This window comes from Alligator mississippiensis, chromosome 9, assembly GCF_030867095.1.
Source record: "Alligator mississippiensis isolate rAllMis1 chromosome 9, rAllMis1, whole genome shotgun sequence".
NCBI lineage: Eukaryota > Metazoa > Chordata > Crocodylia > Alligatoridae > Alligator > Alligator mississippiensis.
In genome coordinates this window covers 73,541,012-73,559,537 of record NC_081832.1, presented here as the reverse complement: position 1 = coordinate 73,559,537, position 18,526 = coordinate 73,541,012, and the positions used below count along the sequence as shown (strand labels likewise).

The 18,526-nt window shown below is 42.7% G+C and overlaps 2 protein-coding genes and 1 long non-coding RNA gene across 7 annotated transcripts in view; 2 read left to right on the top strand and 1 right to left on the bottom strand.

Annotated features, from left to right (window-relative positions):
• The first annotated feature begins 15 nt into the window (after window positions 1-15).
• CLK4 (CDC like kinase 4) lies at window positions 16-12,608 on the top strand. 5 transcript variants are annotated; one of them, XM_006277599.4, is made up of 13 exons: window positions 16-125; window positions 3,297-3,448; window positions 4,242-4,467; window positions 5,735-5,825; window positions 6,210-6,276; window positions 7,530-7,646; window positions 7,747-7,913; window positions 7,998-8,092; window positions 8,664-8,793; window positions 9,231-9,313; window positions 10,320-10,399; window positions 12,079-12,166; window positions 12,262-12,608. In XM_006277599.4, the coding sequence occupies exons 2-13, from the start codon at window positions 3,297-3,299 to the stop codon at window positions 12,400-12,402; spliced, it is 1,437 nt and encodes a 478-aa protein (XP_006277661.1). In that variant the 5' UTR covers window positions 16-125; the 3' UTR covers window positions 12,403-12,608. The 5 variants fall into 5 exon arrangements, with proteins under 5 accessions (XP_006277661.1, XP_014453118.1, XP_014453117.1 ...); XM_014597632.3 differs by lacking the exons at window positions 4,242-4,467; window positions 5,735-5,825 and having other exon boundaries at window positions 17-125; XM_014597631.3 differs by lacking the exons at window positions 4,242-4,467; window positions 5,735-5,825 and having other exon boundaries at window positions 22-125; window positions 3,294-3,448.
• A 1,176-nt stretch (window positions 12,609-13,784) lies between these two features.
• Window positions 13,785-18,051, bottom strand: LOC132243352 (uncharacterized). The gene is made up of 3 exons (XR_009454823.1): window positions 17,748-18,051; window positions 15,812-15,898; window positions 13,785-15,096 (listed from the first exon to the last, which is right to left on the bottom strand). It is a non-coding gene; the product is annotated as an uncharacterized LOC132243352 (long non-coding RNA).
• A 29-nt stretch (window positions 18,052-18,080) lies between these two features.
• The window catches only part of COL23A1 (collagen type XXIII alpha 1 chain), a 288,152-nt gene continuing 287,706 nt past the window's right edge, over window positions 18,081-18,526 (top strand). Inside the window, exon 1 of the mRNA XM_059712890.1 lies at window positions 18,081-18,413. Coding sequence (XP_059568873.1) covers window positions 18,228-18,413 — 186 coding nt within the window. The 5' untranslated portion in view covers window positions 18,081-18,227. The remainder of the gene's footprint in view (window positions 18,414-18,526) is intronic.

Sequence of the window (18,526 nt, the reverse complement as noted above, 5' to 3'; positions counted from 1 at the left end):
GGCGCGTGCGTGTGACGTCAGTGCGGAAGGTGGTGGAGGGGGAAGCGGCGCAGGCCCTTGGCCGCCATTTTGTGCGGGTGCGTGAGGCGGGAGGGGACGGCGCTCCCTGCGGCTTCCCGACGGCTGTAAGTGTCGGGGGCGCGTCGGGGAGCCCGGGCCCGGGGGGGAGTGGGGTGCAGGGCCCTTCCCTCAGCCGCCAGCGCGGCTTTAGGCCTTGCCTCGTAGCCGCGGCCTGGCGGGGGCGGGGACCCTCCGCGGGCGTTTGACAGCACAGCGCGGGGGTGTGAATCGAGACCAACCAGCCGGGGCTCGCGGGCAGAGGGGATGGATCTCTTATTATCCCAGCACCATTTTTTTGCAAGCAAATAAATAAATAAAATTCTTTAATGGCAAGCGTTCAGGCCTCTGAAATAAAGAGAAATCGGGTTTCAGGTGGGGGAGTGTTTTCCAATACATAGGCTTGGCACGCGCCGCCGCAACCGCGTTTCGTGGTGACTTTTAGGCTGGCTTTTTGCACCTTTCGACACCAGCCGGGGTGTAGCGCCGTGCACGGGGGGGAAATGCCACCCAGCGGCCCATCTGTTTGGTAAGAAATTGGGCCGGGAGGGATATTTTTACTGCGTTGTGCCAGAAATGTTAGAGGGAAATTGATCCTGCGCGTGCGTGCGTTGGGTCTGTCCGTAGCACTGCTACCGGGTACGTTTTGGGGGTTAGTTTCTGCAACGAAAGATGCTTTGCTTCCGCAGTACGCTCTTGCTGTTTTTCACCTCGTCCTTTACTTAAACTTAAGTTTGTTTCCCCGCTGAACGTACTCGTTACAGCACCTATTTTAGTTTATTCCGTGTTTTTCAATATCTCTTCTGAAGAAGTTTACAGGTGTTCGAAGGCAGCGGCTCCCAACCTTTTTAGACCACGGACTGGCAAACGGCGGGGCAGCAAACTGCCGACGGGAGTGACCGGGACCGGCAGCCAACCCGTTTTAATACCGAGTATAAAAATACTGCGGACCGGCAGCCAGCCCTTTTTTATGCCGAGTATAAAAAAACCATTACACGTTTTATGCCGAGTATAAAAAAGGGTTGGGTGCCGGTCCGCAGCACGCCGGTCGCTTTGGACTTCAGTCCGGCAGCCAACCCTCCGTGGCCTGGGCCTTGGGAATCTCTGTTTTAAGGGGTTTAGTTTTATTCTACCACAGTGCTTAAGAGCAGTAACTCAGTCTACTGCTGTCCTTGTTTCTGGCAGAGCAGACAAATTGTAAAGCAGTAGCTTAATTGAATGCTTAGGGGGCTCACAGACTGATCACCCATCGCGCTTCTCCAGAGCTGTGTAATCGGGCTCTGGGCTCACAGCGTGATTCTTCGGAGAAGTCGATTCTGCCTGTCTGTTGACTTGAGATTTGTGAAGTAAATCTGCGATCGTTAAAGTTACTCAACTGCAATAGTTTAAGATCGTGTTCAGATAAAACAAGTGTAGTGTTTGCATTAGGGAGAAATAGATTCAGCTTCTAGTGAAATGGCACTGTTGCTACGAGAGAATTCGGGAGCCCTCAAGACTTCTAGTAAGAGAAGCTGCGTAAGCCATAATTGTTCCTAAAAGGATTACTGTAATAGGTTGTGCTGCCGCTGTCCCTTGTGTTGCCTCATCCTTGGTCATTGGCAGAGCCATCATTTGCAAACTCCTCGCACGTACAGCGAGTCTTTGTTCAATTGGATTTCTAGAGTCGAAGCATCCTTACAGGTTTTCCCCATTTTAGCGAGCAGACACCTTCAGTAATCACATGGACTTTTTTCAGTCTGTTGAGGTGTCACTTAAGACAAATTTCCCTGTAACTTTAGGACGCAATGAGATTTTTGAAGACCGTTAAGTTAGAATGCTAATTCCTAATTTATGTTCCCTTGTAACAAAATGAAGCAAAGATGGGGTGAGAGAGGTTCTACCACATAGTTAAACTTGAAGAAATAAGGGAATATCGAGGAGAGAGAGAGAAAAGGGAACAGTAACTTGGAGAAATGCTCACATTATATTTTATGTTTATTCAATCCGGAACATGTTGCAGCTAAATGCAACCCTTCCCCTCCCCACCTTCCCCGCCCACAAATTAATTTCTACTGATTCTGCATCTCAAAAGTGTAATGCTTTCACAGCCTCTTATGTTATGGGTAAATACCATTTTCTTTTGATGGTGAATATTTTCTGTCGGTTTAAACTTCAGAGGAATATCAGACTTGCAACATTGGCCCTCATTCCTTCACCCTGTATTTAAAACAAGACTGGCTAGAATCTAATCAGACTGGAAATTGTTGCATCTTAAATATCTGTGTTAACACCCCTGCTGTGTAGTGAAGCCATTTTTTATAGGATTCCTTTACATGTCAGATGTCAGCTTATCTGCTATTCAGTATTCTGTTAATAGTTTTCTGCCTTCAATTTTGTAGATAGTATTACAAATTCATAGTTTTCCATGGGGGCTTCACTATTCACTATTTTGCATAACAGATGTAGAGTATTAGACTTGTTTAAACAACATATATTAGTATTCCAAATTGTCATTTAGGAGCTTCCTATAGTAACAGTGTCTTTATTATATAGCTGAAGTGTCTTAGTATTGCATGCATTGAAAAGAAGCCAGTTTTATTTAAAGCTGTTTTCCATCTCTGGTGTATAAACATTTTGGATTTTCTAGTATCTAGTGGTACATGCGTGGAGTCACAGAAACCAGTGGGGGCTTTCTAGAGCAGCAGGCGCGCACACTAACAAATGTCAGTACATTGTGTGATTGGTCTGAATCAGTTTTTGTACCTTGACAACACTGTGAATGGTTACTGCAATCAGCTCTTCTTCATTTACTAACGTTGACATGGGATGTGTGAAATATTTTCAAAAGGACAAAAGTTTCCACGAATGAGACGGTTACTAACTTCACCTTAGTGTGTACTATGGTAGTGAGGGGGTCCAGCCTTTTTGGCAGGTGTGCTGCAAATTAGTCCCGCCTTCCACAAGTGCCACTGATCCCTCCTCTGCCCAGTCTGCTGCCTGTTTTCTTTCTGCTGCCTATTCTGGGCTCCCTGCTGGATTTCCACCCCTGCTTTCTGTTTCCTGTCCTATGCTCCCTGCCTGATCTTTGCTCTGCTTTCTGCTTCTTGCCCTATCTATTGCTCTGCTGCCTATTCTTTCCATTATCTATTCTACCCCATACCACACAGAGGGTGCCTGTGCCACTTGTGACACTCTTGCTGTGGATTGACCACCTCTGTACTACAGTATAAAACTTTTTTCCCCATTATGTTTTCCAGTAGATGCGGCATTCAAAACGAACTCACTGTCCTGAATGGGATGATGAAAGGAGTGGGGATGAAGGAAAGCACAGCAGCAGCCATAAACGAAGGAGGAGGTCCCACAGCGGTGCACAAGAAAGCAAACATTATAAATCACGTGAAACTTCAGACAGGTAAAAGGCTCTGGATTGAAAGCACTATACCTCTTGTTGTGAATTAAAATAGTTTTTTATTTAAATTTCAGATTTGAACATGTGACGCAGCTTTCTGCAAGAGAATATGTTTTGATGCATCTCCTTCAAATGGGAGACCAAACTCAGTTCTTTTTAAGATCCTGTTGTTTCTCATCTAAAATGTCAGAGAGGCAGGTGTACAAATGCATGAAGGTGGTTATCTGCTCCCTCTGTAGCTTTCATGGCTCTTCTTTGCTGGGAAAAAGTCTTGAAACAGAAATCTAATTTTGTGTTACCAGTGTGTTAATGCAGGCATTAATACAGGCCTAATTCCCTTCCAGTTTTCAAGGTGGAAAATTGGCTTGCAGCTTTTTTTTTTCTCTTCTTTTAAATAATTGTCTGTTTAAGAACAGGGGGCCTTGCACCATGTAATTTCTGTATGTTTTGGAGAGAACTTGAGCTAAAGTGATGTTATGAAAGGTAGTTGTATTGGGAAGTAGTTCTCACTTTGGGTCTTTATCTCGTATTATTTGTTCAGGTTACTGTGCTGTTACAGTTTGCATTAACAATAATGCATCTGAGACATACTATTTAAGTATCTCCACTGTGTAAGCTTGCTTGTTAAATGCCTACCTATTTCTTTGTGGGGAGGTGTGTCAAGACAGGACTGTCAGTGTAAAGAAAGATGCCGTACCATTTACAGTTAGCCTTAGTAGTGCAGACCAAATCAGTTGTCTTGTTAGAACGCAGGTATTTTTAAAGTGGAGACAATTCACTTTAAATATATTTTCAGTCATTGTTTGGACAATAGATCCATAAATGAGAGAGACCATCATGACCGGAAATATATTGAGGAATACAGAAATGACTTCTGTGAAGCATATGACTACAGGCGTTATCACAGAGACAATGAGAAGAGTCACCATCATCACTATAGCAAGTCCTCTGGCCAGAGCAGAAAAAGTAGTCATAAAAAGAAGCATAAGAGACATCATTGCTCCAGTCACCATTCTCATTCGGTATGAGTAATTTTTAACTTTATTATTAACAGGCTAGTGTTAGTAGACCACTATTGAGTGCTAGAACTTCAATTCATGAGTACAAGAGCTTAAGGAAATTTGTCTTTTGTAAATAAAAGATTCCTAGCATTCTCCTCTGTGTGTGTGTGTGTGTGTGTGTGTGTGTGTGTGTGTGTGTGTGTGTGTGTGTGTGTGTGTGTGTGTGTGTGTGTGTGTGTGTCTTTAGATAAAACTTTAGAATACTGTACTAGGGGGGGAAATTACGGTAGTCAGTAATTAAATCACTGACATTATCCTTTTAAATTATTGCCTGGAAGTACATGTCTGTTGACCACTATTCTGTGTGACAGCGCAACTATCCCAGCTGTTTCACCATCTTAGTAAATTAAGTTTCACAGCTAGCTTGAGGTGCCACCCAAATCCATTGCTAATGATAATTAAAAATATTTACCTTTTTATTTAAATGTAAATGCTTATACACGAACATGCAGTTGATGTCTGTCACGTGTTGACAGCGAGACACTTCAGTTCCACACGCTCTCTCCAAATAATTTTGATCACTTGTAATCTAATGGCAGCTGAATGTTTTATTGAAGATCAGATGAGCTTGCTGTCTGCATACTAGCAGGGCATGCCATCTGAAATTTTCTCTACCAGCATGATACCTGTTGAAATTTAGTTGTATTTATTATATACAAAGTAATACAAATTTGCCCCAATCTTCAGTAGAAGTAGAATGATGCATTAGATTACACATTGCTGTTCAAGGACTTTTTTGAGTAATTTCTTTGCTCTAAATATGAAGGAAGTAATATTGCTTGATAAATTCTTTTACTTAGATGACTTCAGTTGTTTAAAAAATTTGGTCAGTCAAGGAGTTCTCACCTGGTTATAAGATTATATATCTATGAATAAACATTAACTTTTGCTGTTTTATATTAAGTTATTAGAAAATAATGATATTGCAGTCTTAATATCAGTCTTCAACTAAACCAGTGTTTGAGAGACAAAATTGTGTTGTTTTTTCTGTTGCCTTATCACTTTCAGTATTTATCTGAAAATCTGTTCCTTGCCATGTTTTTCTTCTGTAACATAAACTGTGCCCTGTGAATTTCTGGGGACTGAATTTGAAATTGCTCCTGCCAACTGTTCGTGGCCTGGTGCGTAACTGAATGCCTGAATATCTCCCTGCTGAATGAATTGCGTATTCTGCCCTGAATTCACTCTGATATATTGATTGGCTGGACGATCTTGGTGCCGTTTCCAGAAGAGTCACCGAAGGAAAAGATCCAGGAGTGTAGAGGATGATGAGGAGGGTCACCTGATCTGTGAAAGTGGAGACGTACTAAGAGCAAGATGTATAGAACATTTTTCAACACTTTTTTAAAAACTTTTCAGCAAAAAATCTGTTTAGAATAGTATGTCAGGAGGGGGGCTAAGGAAATCTTCATTGCTCTTTTGTTCTGTTTTTTGTGCTTTTTTTGTTCTTTTGCATATCATCTTTTCTGTAGAATTTAAATACTGTTGTTCCAAAGTAGTAAATGAAGCTTGAGATTAGAACAAGAGATAGTTGTTAACTAATTTTTTCATGACACCTGTCCAATAAAATAACACATTCAGATGTTGAGATTTAAAGTAATTATGCTTTTAAAATGGCACATTTTTTAAAAGCCTACTTTGATAGCATTCATCACTATTTGAGTAAGGCAGTAACTAATCTGACTTTTCTTTGTTCTTTTTAGATGAAATTGTTGATACTTTAGGGGAAGGAGCATTTGGAAAAGTAGTGGAGTGCATTGATCACCATATGTAAGTATACTTATCATCTTTGTAAGCATACTATTACAAGAAAATTTCGTTATTTGGAATATGAGAAGATAGTCCAGGTATTATTTCTTTCCTGTAATACAGGGCTTCAGATAAAATATAAGCTGTTGCAGTATATAAGTAGAAAAAAAAATCATTGCACTTTTCAGTGTTGAGAAGACATAATAAACTTGGATGTGTGTTTTATTGTTTTAAAAATAATGTAATTTCAAGTACTGCATCTGTTTGTCAGATTCCCTTATCAGTTTGTAAGGTTCTTCATCCATATAGGCCTATCTGTCAGTATCTTTCTTCTGTTGCTGTATAAAAACCCATGCAAACAGGGCACTGACAAGAGGTGGGAAACGGTGATACTATACAGACATTAACTACATGATATCCCAATGTTAATTGTTAGGTAGCTGGTGTTATTGCATCTTTGGTGATGGCACAAGTACAGTGTGAGGGGCCCAATCCTCTATTTTGCCCCTACAATTCGTGTTGAAGTCTTTAGGAGTTCATGGGTATAGAGAGAATACAAAATTGAATGTGGAGAAGTTTACTTACAGAAGACCACACACTGAGTCACTGGCAGAGCCTGGTATATAAAGCTACTGCTCGGAATTAGAAATTGACGTTTCTGACTTTTAATAATTTTCTTCTGTCCACTTGACTCCTTTTTAACTTTTTTTATTTAAAAAGACCTATTTTGAATGAACAGCAAGCCATTATAATTTTTTTTTATATATGTAGATCTGTCGGTTCACAAGAGTGGGGAAATATTAAAGATCTAAGGGTAAGCTGTGTTTGAAATTGAAAAAATATTTTTCCTTGGTTCCAGCAGAAATGTTGGAAACAGAGCAAAATAGTGTGAGGTGCTGAGAAACTTGCCATTTTTGTAGTACTTGTGTGCTCTTTTCAGTGAGGGCCCTGTTAACTGCTGTTGAAGACTATCCCCTATCCTGTGCCTTACAGGGGGGATATGGCCTTGCCTCCAACTGAAAACTGCAGTTAATGTAAAGCACAGCTGCTGGTCTTTTAATGGCATCTGGTTAATACTTTTATAATGCCAGTCGGTCCCTTAACAAGTACTAAAATCAACTGCCCCTAAAACCTAACTTGCAGGTCTCTGGTGCCTGCAGTTTTTGGGAAGTGCCTTTGCATCAAAGTGCATTAGAATTTTATGGGAGTGTAGGTTGTATACTTTTGAGAACTAATACAGTATAGTCATAATGTTTCACTTCTTATTTTTCAAGGAGAGGAATGCATGTAGCAGTTAAAATTGTGAAAAATGTTGGTAGATACTGTGAAGCAGCCCGCTCAGAAATACAGGTGCTGGAGCATTTAAACACCATGGATCCAAGCAGCACATTGTAAGTGTAAAAGTGGACTACAAGTCAATGCCTTAAGTATTTGAAGAAAGAGACTATTTTACACATTAACTGTGTTTTCACTGTTTTTTCTTTATTTAAGCCGCTGTGTCCAGATGCTTGAATGGTTTGATCATCATGGTCATGTTTGCATTGTTTTTGAGCTGCTGGGACTTAGTACCTATGACTTTATTAAAGAAAACAGCTTTTTGCCATTTCGTATTGATGACATAAGACACATGGCATATCAGATATGTCAATCTATAAATTGTAAGTAAATTGTTACTTTCATAACGTGCTATAAAATTTTGAGAAAACAGTTTATTAAATCAAGATTTGTTTTTGTTCTTTTAGTTTTACATCATAATAAGTTGACTCACACAGATCTGAAGCCTGAAAATATTTTGTTTGTGCACTCAGATTATATAGTAAAGTACAATGCTAAGATGGTAAGTTTACATATTTTTGGCAGCTCCTATTGGCCTGTTTTTATATTGTTGATTTTTATTTGGTCTGTCTTAAATGTTAGCTTGTCAAATATGAAAATATGTGATAAAGGGTTGTCTTACCTAGGTTAGTCAGCTGTTCCTCCAGCTGCATTATCCTTTTGCTGACCTTATAAAATTCCTTGAATTTTAAACAACTGGTCTTCAAGTGTGGCAGAACAATATCACACAATAGTAGAACAGGGCCTGTGTTGCTTTCCTAAGTTCCAGCGTTTCATAGAAAGTTTAAGGTGACCCTGTGAGTCTTCTGAAATTCCAACAAATGAAGCCAAACCATAGAAGTATAGTTTGGATTTGTGTACTTCATAAAGCATGTCAGGCAATCATCTTGCGCTAAATCTAACTAAGACTTCAGTCGTAATACCAAGATATTGTTAGCTGAAGCAAAATATTCTCAGTAAAAGTACTTTAGAGACATCCATGTGCATGTGGACATCTTGCAAGTAGCTTAAAATTATGTGTGTATATACGATGTTTTTCTGAACATCAGCTTTTTTGTCTGATTTTATTACAGAAACGAGATGAACGAACACTAAAAAATACGGATATCAAAGTTGTTGATTTTGGAAGTGCAACTTTTGACGATGAACATCACAGTACATTAGTGTCTACAAGACATTACAGAGCTCCTGAGGTTATTTTAGGTCAGTAGAGTCTTTGATACCTCCTGATAGATAGGACTTTGTGTTTAATTATCATTCAGTTGAAAGCTTCATCACACTTCATAAAATGCACTGACTACTTTCTGATAGTCGCGGTAATTCAGTGCACAGTTCTTTCTACTATTACTAGAGAATTTGTGATACTGAGTTATGGATGGGAGCCTACAAAAAGTTTGTTCTGCCTTTTTGCTATAAAAATGATTATAGTATGCTTTATTAAAAACATTACTAATGTTTAGAAAATAAAGTCTTATATTTATTTTTTATATCCTAAAATGGCTTCAGGGAGAAGAGAAGTTTTAGGGGCACATGAATTGGAATTAAGCAAACAACTAGTGGTGGCTGATTGGTGAATTACCAACTTCCAGTTTAAGCTAAAATATTTTAAATATACTTTGGCTTTCTTTTTGTTTTTGTAGCATTGGGATGGTCCCAGCCCTGTGATGTTTGGAGTATAGGTTGCATTCTAATTGAATATTACCTGGGTTTTACAGTATTCCAGGTAGGTATCTAGAGCAAAATAGACCATTTTGTTACTGACTCCTGACTTGATCTTCCTAAGATTCCTACTTACAGCACTATAATAGTTAAAAGCAAACTATTTGTGACTTGAAATATTATAGTTGATATTGTAAATGGAATACATTTTATCTAAGGTAACATGCTTTCTTTATAAGTCTTAAAAAATAAAACTCATAGAATTTGGTTAAGAAAATGATATAAGCTGTTACCTAATTTATTTATAGTTTTTTGGCAATCTGAAGGCAGGGATAGAGTGGAAATAAGTTCTAGTAGTCTTACAGGTACTGCTAAACATGCAAAAATGAATGAGTGAATTTAACATGCTGTGCTGTATGACAGAGTTGGTCTTTCATTGACCAAAGAGTGTTGTACAACTGAATTGGCATTATATGAAAAAGTTTCCTGTGCTTTTAAGGAACATTGGGTGGTCCCCGTGACTGAGAGGAATATGCTAATGGCTAGAAAATGAGTTGAATGACTATGTCCATTGTTAAAATCACAATTCTGAAGGATTTTTGGCAAGTTGCTCCTTTGTTTGTCTCTAAAAACATGGTAAACTTATTGTTAGTAAAGGTGTTTGAGCTCCTTAGTTGCTTTCAGAGTTGCTTAGTGCAGTTTTTTTAAAAGTTGGTATCTCTCTTAAAATCTTGTTGCTATAAGTAAGCGTACATGAGCAATTTTATAAACCATGAAGTTTGTCTGGGAAAAAATACTGAAAACTAAAAATCACGTCATGTTCTTATTAAAAAACTGGCACTGTCATTTTTTTTTGAGGAGAGCATTCCTGCCCTGGGAAGTATGGTGTATTCCCAACATGGTTTTGTTTGTGCTTATTATTCATAATAGTAGTAATAGCAATATACGGGGGTAATTTTTTTTTTAAGATTCTGTAATAAAGCAATGGCTGTTTCTTACAATGTAGACTAAATATCATTAATGGACAGGGAAAACAGTATGCAGGTCTCAATAACTCTTTCTTTTTACAGACACATGATAGTAAAGAACACCTGGCAATGATGGAGCGAATATTAGGGCCTCTACCTACTCACATGATCAAGAAATCAAGGTAAAAATTCTTTATAGGCAGAGCTAATAGCAACCCCTATCTAGTTTTCCTAATGTTTCTGTTCTTAAAAATAAATAAATAAATCGTGCATCTCAGAACTCTAAAATGTCTTTTGTTTGTCTCTGAAAATTGGCTAGGGAGACATCATAGGGTTCTTCCTGAAGAGTTTGCATGAACAGGTTTGTTACATAATTACTCAAAGGTTGTGTAGTCCCCATCGCCTTCATATTTTAAGTCTTGAAAACTTCTTTGCACTTTAATGGTAGAGTTGTACAGTAGTTTTTAATAGTTTGCTATACCTGAAGTCGCAGCAGTGCTGTAAATGAGCCTGCTACCTGCTAAATCAGTACTTCCAGATGACTTCTGTGCAGTTTGGGAATTCCTGAATTCATGGCCAGTGATAAAGGGCTGTTAAGGATTATCTGCCTTTCCTGGACCCTCCAGGATGGGGTTTGGCCCTGTTGGATCCCATTTTGCTGAAGTTTAAGGTGCCATGGCACTTGGTTCCCACAAGTGCGAAAAGCTACAAGCTGATACTGAGCTATAGAGAGAACATCCTTCATTTCTAGACCAATAGTAAAAAAAAAAGTAAGCAAAATTGTGGTATTCTACACACATTTTACATTAAATCGAATAATCTTGGCCAGTATAACATTTTATACCCCGAACTAGTCCCTTTCCATGGGTTTTTTTTTGCTTTCATCTATGCTGACCCGGCATCTGGAAGGAATACTTCATTTTCTTTAATTTCAGGCCTCTCTTTTGTCTTATAATTTGTTCTTAATCAGAGAGATGTCTCCTTTAAAGAGTATTTCTGTTAAAAATTCCAGAGCATTAAAACCGAGTTTTTTTGTTTTTTTTTAACATCTAAATTATACAAATGATTGTCATAATTCTGACCAATCTGTGACAAGTTCTTTATTAAATCACTGATCAAAAGATTAATTCAATTTGTCAGTAATGTTCAAAGCACATGCAAAGAATGGGTAGCAAGAAAGGGAGGGCAGTGGCAATACTTCCCCTCCCATTTTTTGATACTTAGTAGTGTTGAAAACAAAAGCCAAAGATGGGCATGCATTTGTTTTAATAGTTTAAGTTTCCTTGAGATCAGGGGAATCCTTTTATACTTCTGGAAGGGGCAAATCCTTTGTGCCTGTGAAGGACATTTGCAACTGGAGTTGTTCTGTTGTATTGTGGTTGCAGAATTTGAGGGGAGTATCCATGAGGTGTAGAGGAGCAGTGCATTGCAAGTTCTGGATCTTTATAGACCCATACACGGCAAGACTTGGGGTGGAATTAGTGAAGACTGCATTTACTCCTGTCTCCGGGAGGAATGGAGTGCTGGACAGGTGCTGGACGGAGCTTGTTCTCAGTTCTGAAACTAAAAGAGCAGACATGGGCTATTTTTAACTTCAACAATTTTACAAAAAATTAAAAAAAAAAAAAAGTATGGGAAACAAAAGTTGTGACAGAAAGCTGCTGAGTTTTTAAACTTGACTGCTCTATTTTTCTCTTAGAACAGTCTGATTTAAGTTTAAATTATTCTTTAAAAAGAGCTTCTAACTTAGCAGATAATATAAATATAGCCTCATGTACAAGTGTTAACTCAATAACATCAGTTTGGAATCTACATGTAGAAGGATATGCAGTGCATATTAAAAATAAGTCTTTTTATGCAGAAAACATTATTTTCATCATGACCAGTTGGACTGGGATGAACATAGTTCTTCAGGCCGATATGTAAGGAGACGCTGTAAGCCATTAAAGGTGAGCAAAAACGTCAGCTTCCTTCTTGGAGAGATTCCTGTTTGTGAGGGACCGATCTAAATGTGCGTGTGTTCTTATTTTGTGTGTTTTTTCAGGAATTCATGCACTGTCAGGATGCAGATCATCAGACTCTGTTTGATCTTGTTCACAAAATGTTGGAGTACGATCCATCTGATAGAATTACTCTTGATGAAGCCTTGCAACATCCTTTTTTTGACCCACTAAAAAGGAAATAAATTCAGATAGCTTATATGCTTCTCCAAGGAGATTACATAGACTGTGTCAGTCAGCAGAGATAGCATGAGACTTTTGTAAACTTTAAGTTATTTTGTACAGGTAAGCCTGTAAATATTTCCATATGGTTTTTGTATCACTGCCATATTTACCTTGTTAACGGTTCTGGTCTTGATCATAGATATGAAAATAAAAGTAATTTTTGAAACTGGTTTTTGAAACTCATTGGTAACTTAAAAGCTGGTCCAGTTAGGTTCTAGCAAAGTTAAACATTACCTAGTTTTGTCTTCGTTTTAGATGATACACAAATCCAAGGTTTTAATTTTTTTAATTGGTATCTGAAAATATTGTATATGGATTCTACATTAAGGTGTGTACCTGTAAATGCCCATATTGAGACAGAAGAACGTAAACTATTTTGCTTTAGAGACTGCATATATTAAATAACACATGTTGCATTTAAAAGACCTTAATCGGTTGCTTGTAAATTCATCAGATAATTACCATAATCTTTGTTTAATGCTCTGTAGTAATCCAAGATCGGTGACACGAGTGTTTATGGAAAGGGAGGTTACATTTGTTATGTGGGTTTGCTGACTTCCTAAATGTTCAGTGCAGTGCGTGTGCAAAGATGGAACTCCTTGGTCGGGTCAGTGTTTTGCTGAGAGTCCCAACTGATTTACTTTGACTATCTAACTTCTAGTAGCTTCCTTACTCAGATGCCCCGTTGTGAATTGTTTTGTGGGACACTAATGCAAAACAAGTGGAATCAAAAACTTCATTCACAAGGAGATGGTGAACAGTATTCACTCGTGTATTTCAGGATGAAGTGACCTGAATCTTCAGTACTTGAGCCTTTGACTGCAGAAAGCACTTGCATTCTGGCAGGTTTGGTGGTGGTTCTACTACATTTGACTTGGTTAGTCCATCCCAATCCACTTGCGTCAGCTGCTTAAGGCAGAGGTCAGTTGATACTGAGCACTTCTGTGCTGGACAGGTCCTTTGATCTGCTCCTTTTGATAACTTTGGAGGTTGTCGTTTTGGTCCTTAACATGGTACAAAGGATCCCTCTGGATGAACTTCCTGTCCTTTGGTCTTGGGGCTGCCAAAATAGGATTTGTTTGGGGAGCCTGTTACCTGACTTTGTTAGTTTGTTAAGATACAGGGACACAACTCTGCATGGCACCCCAGCTCAGATAAATCTGTTGCTAAATGGCTGACTTCAGAAGTCTAAGAGCTGTGTGCAGCTCGTGAGCCACAGTTTGGCCACCTCCGGTACAAGGGATTCCAGCTGCAGGTGGAAAAACATATTTCCAAGCTCCCCCCACATGCTACAGAAGAGTGTAGGGTTGTGGTTGCAGCTGGGGAGAAGGGAGCTGCCAGGGTTTGTTGTTTTTTGCCTCTCTCTTTTCTCATGCTCTTTGGCCTCCCACAGTGGTCTTATCTTTATTGGAAAAAAATAGGAATTTTTATACCCGTGTTGTCTGGATTGGGTCGTGTTAAAGGTTAGGCTCCTGCTTGCGCTTAACTTGATTTTTTTTAGTATGTATGATAATTGGAGTACATATTTGCCCACATTAGACTCTTAGCATGGGAGTTAGTGGGGCAACAACTTTTTTTTTTTTTCCTCTTGTGATGATGTAAAACAGTGTGTCCCTTGGTTGTACAGCAACATGCAGGCCAGAAACTTTGTTACTCCAGTTTGGATCCCTCTGAGTAGGCAGCAGTTGAAGCAGAACAGGGAAGCCACAAACATAAGAGGAAAAAGGAAGGAGTGGGGAGTTCAGATCACGAGAAAAATGAATGAGCAACAAACTGGAAGAAAGTGATGTTGAGAGAGGGTAAAAACCCAGAAAAATGGAGAGGAAACAGGTGGAGGAAAAGGACCTGAAGGAAGGTTAACAAGATGTGATCAGAAGTAATGGCCACGTGTAGACTCATGGTGCAAGAAAGGGCTCTGCATCCATTTGAGAGACTAGGTTACATCTTTGCCCTACAGCAAGGGTTCTCAACCAGCATGTTGCCACACCCTGGGCTGCCATGAAACCCTTTTAAGTGGTCAGGGAGTTCTTGTGTAATATTTGCTTTAAGTGCAGAACCTTACGCATGATTCACAAGATAAACTCGGAGATTTCAATCAGGAATCCATAGCAACAAAAACTTTCTGACCTGTTGTGGTCTTTCTGAATTCTTTGACACAGAAGAATTGCTCTTATTTTTCCACAATCAAAAAATAAGTGGAAACTAAAAGCTGCCTAGAGTCTAAAGTGGTTGAGAACCACTGCTCTGCGTGTTAGAGTCAGTTGCCTATGTGAAAAGACGAGGATCTTCAGGGAGGAAATAGTGAGAAACAAATCGATGCAATAACTATTGTGGCACAGAAGTTCAAGACACCAGTGCCTTCTCTGAGGTTCTGTATTATGATCTTGTCTGAGTCCTCGGTAAGCCCCTCCAGAGCTGCGAGCCTTCACAGTTTGGAGCACTCCTGGGTTATGTATGCTGCTGAAGGACAGTGGAATTGGGATGCGTCGTCAATCCAAGGAGAAGCCATCAAAGAAGCCCTTATGATCTGATCCATCTTTATTTGAGCCGTAAGTGACGGTGATTAGGGACTGTTCTTAATAGTGTCTTTCTGGCTCCCCTCCTCTGTCCTTGTGAACGAGGGATCTGTTATACATTTTACAAACAACAGCTGCCTGGACGATGGAAGAAAATAAAGCTTTCTTTTAAGTAAACAAAAACAGACTTTATTTGCTTTAAAGTGGAAATCCACAAAAGAAATCAAACACTGCAAACTGGGTGGCAGGGTTGAATTGGGAAGTAACTGAACTTTAAAAAAGTGTAGAATTCTGTTCAGGAAGCCTCCCTGCCATGGTGCAAAGCCCTTTCGTGTGCTTGTGTCACTTGCGCTTCTGTGACCCGGAAGCGGGGAACACGGGGAAACAGGACAACTGGTTTGGAAAAAGAAGCAAAGCGGTGGAAGGAGTTGGTGTGAAGACCCTCAGAGTGCACTAAGATGTACAGGGTGTGTGCGTGTGACCAGTGGCCTGAAGTTACTTGCATTGTGACAAAATTGCAGCCTGACTCAACAGGAGTAAAATGGCTGGATTTACCCCAGTGCAAGGGTTTTACCACTTGGGCACAGTTTTTGCTTTGTGGACGGGGTTTGCCTCAGGGTAACTCACTTGTTTAGACAAGACTAGGGATTAATTTCAGCATATACATCCCCTCTCGATCCATCATTGACTGAGGGTTCCCACGGCTTCTATTAAAGGGCTCAAGTTTAAAAGGCTCAAACCAATCTATCTTGGACCTAGGAAGGGTGTTTGTGCCCAAAAGCTTGCAAAGAACATTGTTTTCCAGCTATTTAGTTGGTGATACAAGTTATCACATCTACCTAAAGAACCTTACCTCGCAGCATTTTTGCATATTCACCATCTGACCCAAGTCCTTAGAATGAACAGTGCCTTACCGAGTGAGACTAGCAGAATCTGGCTTCTGAAAAATAACAGACAAGTTGCATCTAATATGTTGTGTGTGTTTGCACCTAATGTACTGCATCCTCAGATTTTGTGCTTTCTTGTCTAGATTGGTCAAACCTCCATCCAGGCCTACCATCTAATGGGGTGAGCATGGTTATGCCACATAGGCAGTAATTGGCAGTCCCTCAATTTGAGGATGATTGCTACCATGGCTCACTGACAGGGCTTGAGACTGGGGCAAGGATTGCATTCAAGCATAGATCCATCTGCAGAAGTTGCAGGTCTTTGTGCAGAGGGGAGTAGGGTGCAGGCTGCAAGTCTTCTCATTTTCTGTTCCTTTGCACTCTCTTATGGCCAGTGATGGTGAATGATTCAGGTGGCATCCTGTCTAACTACCTCCGAGGTCCCCAGTCCAAGGTACTTACTCAAAACTGGGCCAATTGGGGATGGTGTTTGGCTCAAATCCAGAGTAAGCCTGGGCCATATACCATGAAAAATGTTATCAGAATCGTACAAAATCGGGGTTGGAAGGGACTAAAGGAGATCACCTCATCCAACCCACTGCTGAAAGCAGGAGCATGCCTAACTATACTATCCCAGCCAGGGGTTTGTCTACTCGGGTCTTAAAAAAAGGATGGGGATTCCACAGCCTCTCTGGGTAGTCTGCTCCAGTGCTTTACTATCCTCTTAGAGAGTTTTCCTAATATTTAACCTAAACTTCCCTTGCAGCTGGAGACCATTGCTCCTTCTGTTTCCTGCCACCACTGAAAACAATGTATCTCTGAGGTGAGCAAAATATGGCCTATGGGCTAGATTCAGCCTACCAAGGGATTTGATCTGGCCCATGGTGGGTTCCTTGGCACTGCCTGGCCCAGGTGCTGGGGACAGCCTAGGCTGTGGTGCATGTGGCTGGTCCTCCTGTCCCCAGGCACGGAGCAGGGCTGGGGCAATGTGGTGATGGTGGCTGCAGGGGCCAGCGTTGCTGCTGCCATCAGACCGAGCCCTGCTGCCCCGCACCCACTGCTGGGAGCACTGGGTGAGGTGGGTGGGCAGGTCCTCCATGCAAACAAGCCCAGGATCCATGTGGGCAGGGTGTGTCTGGCTGGGTGGATGGGATGGGGGGCTGTGGTTAGGCAGAGAGTAGCAGGTGGGGCTGGGGCCAGGATTATGGGGTGATGGCATTGTGGCCCCAGGGCAGAGCCACAACCCACTGCCTGCAGGTCCCTGTGATGGGCACCAGTTCTGTGGGAAGGGGTATGCTGGGAGCGGACTGCAGCTCTGCCTCGGGCCCCAGCCCTATGTTGTCACTGCTCTGCCATCCTGGCCATGGCCCATCCTATCTGCCCAGCCAAGCATGCCCTACCCATGGAGACCCTGGAGCTGGGATTGCCAAGTGGTGACTGCTCAGGCTGGGCGCAGGGGCAGAGCCCCTTGATTATAGTGAGTTGTTGCAGGCTGGGTCAGCACCTCGCCCCTCCTGGCCTGCAACAGCTCCTCCAGATTCCTTAAGGCCTCTGGCCCAAATAAGTGCCCACAGCTGGTCTTGCTCCTTTGTAACCACCCCTTGCCCTTTCCCCTTAGTCTTCTCTTCTCTGACCTAAACAAGCCCAGCTCCCTCAGCCTGTCCTCATTAAGCCCCTGAACCCTTCTCTCTTCAACCTGCCCACATCCTTCCTACGGCGGGGTGCCCAAAACTGGACACAGGACCCCAGCTGTGGCCTCACCAGTGCAGAATAGAGGAAAATAACTCGCTCGATCTGCTGGCGATGCTCCTGCCCGGGATGCCGCTCGCCTTCGTGGTTCCTATCCACCCTGCCCGCTGCCCAGCCACTCCATCCCCGCGCACGGGATTGTCCCGTCCTTACACGCGGGACTTTGTCCTGAGCCTCATGACACGTCTTTGGGTCCCATCCCGTGCTTCAGGCCCCTCTGCAGCCCAGCCCGGCATCCAGCTAGCGCAGAGCCCGCTCCTTGCTGCACGCCCGAGACGTGCCCGGGGAGGGCTGGGCGCGCCGGGCACGGTCGCGGGAGGGAGGTGTGCGGGTGCGTGCTGCGGGCGGGCGGGGCCGAGGGAGGGAGGGGCAGCCGGCTCCGCACTGCACGCGGCGGGGGGCGCGGGGCTCCCCCCCGCCGGCGGTGCGAGCTCCCGCCGGAGGGCGCTCGGTCTCGGCCGGCTCCACGCGTGTCCATGCGCGCTGGGCGCGGGGGTGGGATCGCGGCTGGGTCATCCCCGAGGCGGGGGCTGGCGCGGAGCATCCCCTGCTCCGGGGAGGGGGCGAGGAGAAAAGCAGCCCCGGGCCGGCCTCCGCCGCACTCGCTCGCCACTGCTGCCGCGCCGAGGGACCATGGGCGCGGGCGGGTGCGCGGCCGCGCTGTGCCTGGCGCTGGCCGCCGCCGCCTGCCTGGTGCTGAGCCTGCAGACGGCCGAGCTGCGGGGCAGGGTGGCGGCGCTGGAGGCGCGGGGCGGCGGCCCCCCCGGCCCGGCGCTGCTCGCCCTGCTGCAGCCGCACGTGGAGCAGCTCCTGCGGGAGGTGAGTGCGCCGCGCCGCGCCCAGCCCCAGCCCGGGGGCCCCGCGGCCGCGATGCCCTGCGAAAGGCACCCCCGGGGCGTCCGCTCCGCCCTGCTGAAGCTCTCGGGGGATAC

Coding starts and splice junctions, on each gene's coding strand:
- CLK4 (XM_006277599.4), top strand. CDS start 3,297: ATGCGGCATTCAAAACGAACTCACTGTCCTGAATGGGATGATGAAAGG. Junction 3,449..4,241: donor TCACGTGAAACTTCAGACAG/GTAAAAGGCTCT, acceptor ATATATTTTCAG/TCATTGTTTGGACAATAGAT. Junction 7,647..7,746: donor ATGGATCCAAGCAGCACATT/GTAAGTGTAAAA, acceptor TCTTTATTTAAG/CCGCTGTGTCCAGATGCTTG.